Source organism: Sinocyclocheilus anshuiensis, unplaced genomic scaffold (genome assembly GCF_001515605.1).
Source record: "Sinocyclocheilus anshuiensis isolate Anshui unplaced genomic scaffold, SAMN03320099.WGS_v1.1 scaffold1484, whole genome shotgun sequence".
Taxonomy (NCBI): domain Eukaryota; kingdom Metazoa; phylum Chordata; class Actinopteri; order Cypriniformes; family Cyprinidae; genus Sinocyclocheilus; species Sinocyclocheilus anshuiensis.
Window position 1 is genome coordinate 160,825 of NW_015537989.1, and position 8,298 is coordinate 169,122.

Here is an 8,298-nt window from a genome sequence, read left to right on the forward strand (position 1 = left end):
GAGGCCTGAACCACATCAGCAGGCTGGAGGATTCCGGCAATTACACCCTTCCTCACCTTCACAGCGACAGTACCTGGGTTATACAGTCTAACGGGAACTCGATTACTTGGCTGGGCACCAATTATAATCCGTGCCACCATCACCTGATGCTTCTCCATGAAGCCTTTAGTCGGACTCAGCAGCACACTGCCCTGTACTTCCTCCCGAAAATGTGCATTGCCTGGAACGATGTATTCACGTCCCGCCTTAAGGACAGCTGTGCGTGCTATGCGGACCACGTGCACCCTGGGCTTGTTCTTTGGATTAAAGTATTGAATCTGCTCGCCGAACAATACAATCTTCTGAATGCCAAAGTCAAGGCATGCCCGTGCCTGCTCCAAGAATGGATGCCCCAAAATGGCCTCGATGCCCTCTGCTACATCTGCTACAATGAAATTAACACTGACTGTTTGGGTTCCAACTTCCCCGAGGACATTGACATTTATAGGGCTTATTCCCTGCAGGGCCTGGATAGCTTGAGTGGGGGTCTTACATCAGGCTTGATGGTTTCATAACAGAGCCGAGGTAACACGCTCCTCCTGGCCCCACTGTCCAACAGGACACAGACTTCCATGTCATACAACAGCAGATGAATGCACATTTCTGGCCCACCCCCCTTGACTCTGAGAACTGTGGAGGCAGGCTGGGTCTCTGTAGGCCGAGGAAGTGGTGGAGTCACACGTTCCAGGTTGAGCCTGGGTGAAGGACAGTTCCGCCTCATGTGACCAATGCCTTGGCAGTTGTGACAGACAATCTCTTCCCAATTGATTTTACTCCTCTTGTTGAATTTTTCTGTCTTCACTCAGGGGTTGACGGCACCAAACATTCCTCGTCACTTCCACTCTGGTCTGGACGTTCACGTACTGCTGCTGCTCTAGTCCTTCGTTCCATCGGTCTTACGGCAGATTTGCATAAGTTGCGTTACACTAGTGGCTGTTCGATGTGTGGTTTCATACATTTACATTTACATTTAGTCATTTTGCAGACGCTTTTATCCAAAGCGACTTACAATTGGGGGATACATAAAGCGATTCTTCTTAAAGAGGCAAACAGATACAGGAAGTGCCTGTAATACCAAGTTTCTAGACATTGTTCAAATAAGTACAAGCTAGAAAGAGAAGGAATAAATAAAGATTTTTTATTTTTTTTATTTTTTTTACGATGAAGTCAAGTAGCTTCGAAAGAGATGAGTTTTCAGCTGTCGCTTGAAAATTGACCTGTGTGTAATCTCATAGGCGTGGGCCAGGGTACGTGGTCGCTCTTCCAGCAATCTTTGCACGATATCGGCATCTCGCGTGGCATTAGTGAACACCTCGACACTAATAGAGTCCTGTTCCCTCTCAGAGCGATCTGCATAAGCAATGGAGACTTTTTCATAAATGTCGTCCCTTAGCACATGGAGTGTCTCACCTGCCCTGTGGACCTTCTGCCTCAGCTCTATTCCAATGGCAGCAGCGTGTTCGGATGAAGGACCGTATGCAGCCTCCACTTCCTCTACTATGCGGGCATAATCCCAACGGCTGGACCTGGGGTTCTTGTGGATCACTGCACCTGCTGCGCCTACTAGACATAACCTCATCTGCACAGTCATTGTCCTTTCAGACCAATGGTTAGCTCTGGCACAATCTTCAAAGCGGTTTAAGAATTCTCTCTATGAAGTAGAGCCATCAAACTGACCTGGTCGCAGTGTGGGGATCCTTTCTCTGTGATCATTGCACTCCTCCCCACTGTCTGATGACAGGTCACAGAATATCCGACATGGTTTCCTTCCACGTTGGCTGGACCTAGTAAGCTCTGGGATACAACACTCATTGACATGGAATACATAGTGTTACCTTCATCCTCATGAATGCTATGCTGAGTTGCACAGACATCATGTTTACAAGGCTGGCGATTTATTGTGGGTGTGCCTTGAAGCATCCTTTTGGCTGTTAAATCTGTGCATATCGAGTGTGAGTAGTTCAAATTTGCTGGAGTACTCTGTGTGTAGCACTGTGTATCGATTCCACTGTCATGTATATGGTCATTTTCCACCCCACTAATAAATGGATTGGTTGCTCTCGCTGTTTGCTGTGTTACCTGTGGCTCATAGCAACATGTGGGACTGTTTACTGAAACGGATGCTGGACACGGGGCAGAACTGCATTTAATTACTGAAACGGATGCTGGACACGGGGCAGAACTGCATTTAAATGGACTGTTGTTATTATCAGTCTTTGAGACTTGAGCATCCATTTCGTTTAGCCAGTCAACAAATGATATACAGTATCTCACAAAAGTGAGTACACCCCTCACATTTCAGCAACCATTTTATTATATGTTGTCAAGGGACAATACTATAGAAATGAAAATTGGATATACTTTAGACTAGTCAATGTGCTGCTTGTATAACAGTACAGATTTAATGTCCTCTAAAAATAATTCAACATACAACCATTGTTGTGTAAATAACTAGCAACAAAAGTGAGTACACCCTAAGTGAATATGTCAAAACTGTGTCCAAAGTGTCAATATTTTGTGTGAGCACCATTGTTATCTAGCACTGCCTTAATCCTCCTGGGCATGGAATTCACCAGAGCTGCACAGGTTGTTGCTGGGATCCTCTTCCACTCCTCCATAATGACATCACGGAGCTGCTGGATGTTAGACACATGGCGCTTCTCCACCTTCCGCTTGAGGATGCCCCACAGGTGCTCAATAGGGTTCAGGTCTGGAGACATACTTGGCCACTCCATCACCTACACCTTCATCTTTCTCAGCAAGGCAGTTGTCATCTTGGCGGTGTGTTTGGGGTCGTTATCATGTTGGAAAACTGCCGTTCGGCCCAGTTTCTGAAGGGAGGGCATCATGTTCTGCTTCAGAATGTCACAGTACATGCTGGAATCCATGTTTCCCTCAATGAACCGCAGCTCCCCAGTACCAGCAGCACTCATGCAGCCCCAGATCTTGATGCTACCACCACCATGCTTGACTGTAGGCTAGACACAATTTCCTTGGTACTCCTCACCAGGGCGACGCCACACATGCTGGACACCATCTGAGCCAAACAAGTTTATCTTAGTCTCATCAGACCACAGAGGACATGGTTCCAGTAATTCATGCTTTTGGACAGGTTGTCTTCAGCAAACTGTTTGCAGGCTTTCTTGTGAGCTAGCTTTAGAAGAGGCTTCCTTCTGGGACGATGGCCATGCAAACTGACTTGTTGCAGAGTGCGGCGTATGGTTTGAGCACTGACAAGCTGACTTCCCGCTTCTGCAACCTCTAAAGCAATGCTGGCAGCACTCATGTGTCTGTTTTTTGAAGCCAGCTTCTGTACCTGACGCACAGCACGAGGACTCAACTTCTTTGATCGACCCTTGCGAGGCCTGTTCCGAGTGGAACTCGTCTTAGAAAACCTCTGTATGACCCTGGCCACTGTACTGCAACTCAGTTTAAGGGTGTTACAGATCTTCTTATAGCCTAGGCCATCTTTGTGGAGAGCAACAATTCTAATTCTCAAATCCTCAGAGTTCTTTGCCATGAGGTGCCATGTTGAACATCGAGTGGTCTGTATGAGAGAATTGTACTCAAAGCACCAAATTTTAACTGCTCTAATACAAGATACACAAATTTGTATGGTCCTGTCAAGCAGACAAAAACCTGAACATGATGAATAGTACATGTGGCTTTGCATGGTTAAACGACATACAGCTGTTATCACTTAGGGTGTACTCACTTTTGTTGCCAGCTATTTTGACAATAATGGCTGTATGTTGAGTTATTTTCAGAGGACAGTAAATCTGTACTGCTATACAAGCAGCACATTGACTACTCTAAAATATATCCAAGTTTCATTTCTATAGTATTGTCCCTTGAGAAGATATACTAAAATGGTTGCTGAAAAGTGAGGGGTGTACTCACTTTTGTGAGATACTGTATATGCATTTGGTAGATGATTTTATTTTAAGTGTCTTAAAGAAAATTCTGGCTGTATTTTGTATTTGAATGTAATCTGAATGTCCTCTCATTGTCCATTTTTAAACGTTTTTCATGGTTATGCGAACGTTAAAGGAACATTCCATTTTATAATTGTGCAAACATTATGGAAATGTTATTTTTGAATGATCTCTCAAACAGGTAGTGCAATTAAAAACGTAGCACGAAGGTTGTATAGGCTAAATCATGAGTTTGTGCTTGACCACATACTTTTTAACGAACGTTCATAAAGAACGTTTTAACGAACATTACTGGAAGAACATTTGTTCATAACTTTGAGAGAACCCTGCCAAAATAATGAGAACGTTGCCTGTTAGTTAGTTGAGTGTGTTTCTTAAGAATTAAACCTTTGACTTTGGAGCAGCTACTTTAGCACCAGTTGAGAAAGAGGAGAAGAGACGTGGATAGAGACATTTTTGTAAACATACAAACTCATCAGATGGCACTGAATGAATGATTCCTTTATTCTTTCCGACATCGCAGGATTCCACAGGCTGCTTGTATTTAAATGAGAATGTTTTCTCACCACTTGCGTTCTCTCCCGAGTATCCGCCATTTCCACTTTTTCTCTAACAACGTCTGGTTCGGTTTAACAGTTTAAAATGTCCGTATGTCTCACCACCTGCGACGAACGAATCCCGGACTCGAGCCCCCAGTGTTACTTTCTCCGCTTCAGCGACTCCCGGCGGCAGCGTAACAGCTCGTCAATTCATGTTCGTGCAAAGGAAGAGACGGACAAAATTACCGATGCATGCCATTTTTTTACTCGTTCTCATGTTGTCAGGTTCACAGTGCAAAACAGCTCCTGGGTGGACTGACTTGACTTAACTTTTAAGCGGAATACAAACTTTCTCCCTCAGTTCTCAACTGCACAGCACACAGTGAGGGCACGTCTCTCCAGCACATTTCACACTGAACTACATTACACATAATGCATCTCACTCTGGACTACAACTCCCGTACATAGCTGTCTTAAAGCGGCAACTCCTTTTTCCTCTCTCCCGCAACACAGTGCATGCGTGCGTGCATACGAGGACGAGCGAGCGCGGGTTTGGCTCGATTTGGAGGTTATTGCTCACGTCTCATTCGGCACAAATCCAAATGTTTCCATATTCTCAATGTATTTTAATGTTAAACTATTATTTATAATGTAAACTAGACTTGTACTTTACACGCATTCGCATATAGACGGAAAAGATCATCCTCTTCACATGAGCAGAAACGTCCTTAACAGCAGAGTGGACCGGTATACTACGGTCTATTTAAACTGACCAGTGTAACTTTTTATTTGTTTGGTTGACTGTATTTTATTTTGATGATGAACAGACTGCGATGTAAATATGAATTGCTAGAATATGTGGGGTGTGCGCGCTATAGGCGCCGGCGCGATCGAACAGCTGAAACATAAAAAAACTCAATTTTTGGAGTAAGATATAATCCACAAATGTTTACTTTTATTTTTGCACACTCACAATTAAAACAGAAGATTTGTGCTTTTGTAAAATAAAGCAAACAAACAGAATGCGCTTTGTCATCCTGGCCTTTTCCGTGAGCTTGTTTATGGAGCGCCGCGCCACACTTCTGTTTTAAATCTGTCGCGACCATGCTTTTGGATGTCGTTCGAATCCATTTACATGGCTTTGTTCTGGTTTGCTGGTTGGTCAAGAATTTCCACAAATTCAATAATATGTAGGCATTGTTTCTTTTCCTAAATCCTCACCATCTAACCCTCTAATTTCGCAGGCTTATTTGATTGTCATTCACTTTTTATCACCGTTTTCGCATCTCTTACTGTGGTAAACATGCGGGAAGTGAAATTAAAGATTTCATGGCAATGAATTAAGAATTCGTTCGATTTATTAATTTGTTCCCTCATTTTAGTTAAATCATGGGTAATTTAAGGAACAAAATTAATGAAACATGGAGAGTGGCCACAAATTAACAAGTCATAGGAACGAATTAACAAGTTGTAGGAATGAATAGCCTATAGCCTATCTGTCCTACCGCAGCCTTGCAAAGCGCACGATATGAAACAATTATCTGGGGAAATTAGATACAACATTTCTATTACTTTCCATGTTGAAGAACTTTGTGTTGTTTATATTTTAATGTACCTTTAAAGTTTAAATCACATTAAAAGCTTAATTTGTACATTATGAATGAATGATGATGCATTTATATACCGTCACAGTCACTCACAGCCGCTCGCACGTGTTTTGCGCATGAGCCGCACGCAGCCCAAAATTAAACGGCTTAATCGACCATGATAGCTTTTAATCAATTGCATCTCTTATTGACAATTAATCGATAATCGATTAATCGTTGACATCCCTAATGTCTGTGCATATTTAATTAACTTTTTGCAATTTGATAACTGCACTAAACCATATTGTGATTATTTTATTTTTTTATTAATGGTTTACCCCTAGACTTATATAGACAGATCATTACAGAATTTCTGTATATTTCCTGAGTGACACAAACAAATCTCAAATATATTTTAAAACCCAAAATTTATAACCATTTTGTTCATTTCAGATGACGAAGGCTGTTCATCTTCTGACAGAGAAACAGACTTAACATCAAACGAGCAGCTGACGGTCAAGAGTTTCTCCTGCGCCACCTGTGGAAAAACACTGAGTTCACAGGGAAACCTAACGAGACACGAGAGACAACACACAGAACAGAAATACTTCACTAACACCAGCTTTCCTACCGCAGAAGAGAGGAGACTTCATTCAAAAGAGCACAGCGGGAAGAAGGAGTTTCACTGTGAACAGTGCGGGAAGGGTTTTTTCTTTCATTCTAGTCTAAAAGTTCACTTGAAGACTCACGGTGAAAAGTCTTTCCACTGCAGCGAATGTGACAAGTATTTAAGCACCAAACAATCTCTTCTTGCTCATAAGCGAATCCACACGGGAGAAAGACCATACAAGTGTCCTCACTGTGAGAAGAGCTTCAATCATGGATCTAATCTGAAAACACATGTGCGTGTTCACACCAATGAGAGGCCGTATCAGTGCAGTGAATGTGGGAAAACCTTTAGGCAGTTATTTTCTCTAAAGTCACACCAAAGTGTACACTCTGATGAGAAACCGTTTCAGTGCAAACACTGCGACAAACGATTCCGTCGAAGATCTAATCTGAATTGTCACGAGAGGATTCACACCGGAGAGAAACCATATCACTGCAGTGTTTGTGGGAAGAGTTTCAGTAAGGTTGATAATTTACAAAAGCACAAGAGGGTGGGTCTGAAGAAGGAGTTTCACTGTGAACAGTGCGTGAAGGGTTCTTTCATTCATTCTAGTCTAAAGGTTCACTTGAAGACTCACGGTGAAAAGTCTTTCCACTGCAGCGAATGTGACAAGTATTTAAGCACCAAACAATATCTTCTTGCTCATAAGCGAATCCACACGGGAGAAAGACCGTACAAGTGTCCTCACTGCGAGAAGAGCTTCAATCATGGATCTCATCTGAAGACACATGTGCGTGTTCACACCAATGAGAGGCCGTATCAGTGCAGTATATGTGGGAAAACCTTTAGGCAGTTATTTTCTCTAAAGTCACACCAAAGTGTACACTCTGATGAGAAACCGTTTCAGTGCAAACACTGTGACAAACTATTCCGTCAAAGATCTAATCTGAATCGTCACGAGCGGATTCACACCGGAGAGAAACCATATCACTGCAGCGTTTGTGGGAAGAGTTTCAGTAAGGTTGATAATTTACAAAAGCACAAGAGGGTGGGTCTGAAGAAGGAGTTTCACTGTGAACAGTGCGTGAAGGGTTCTTTCATTCATTCTAGTCTAAAGGTTCACTTGAAGACTCACGGTGAAAAGTCTTTCCAGTTACTGTCATGTAACCTACCCAGAGTCAGTTCAGTTTTGTCACTTCAAAGTCCTTCATAAATCTGCTCCGGTGGTCTCATGGGACAGTAAGTGTCTGTCGAATGCACGCCTCAGAATCTTGGTGGAGGTGGTCGTTCATCCGGGTACTTTTTGTCTACTAATTAAATTTTTATTTTACTTTAGAAAAATCATTAAACACAACAGTTTATACGTTTCAAAAATGTAATCGTGTCTTTTGGGCTGTGCAAGCATGACGGTGTACACTGAAATGAAATGTGCAGTTTTTATTTTAATGAGGAAAGCAGGCGCAGAAAGAATATCTACTAACACGCAGGCGTTCTGACTCAGATGAGCACTTCTCGTGCTGTAGGAGGCGCTGTGAGCATATCTTAGTCCAGTAAATCCACCGGTAAAAGCGCTGAAGAAGGAAAGACGG

The 8,298-nt window shown here is 42.8% G+C and overlaps 1 protein-coding gene across 1 annotated transcript in view; it reads left to right on the forward strand.

The window, feature by feature from the left end:
* Positions 1 to 7,922, forward strand: part of LOC107675032 (zinc finger protein 883-like) — a 19,355-nt gene extending 11,433 nt beyond the window's left edge. The window contains exon 6 of the mRNA XM_016469227.1: positions 6,553 to 7,922. Within this exon, the coding sequence (XP_016324713.1) occupies positions 6,553 to 7,922 (1,370 nt within the window). The remainder of the gene's footprint in view (positions 1 to 6,552) is intronic.
* Positions 7,923 to 8,298: the final 376 nt, after the last annotated feature.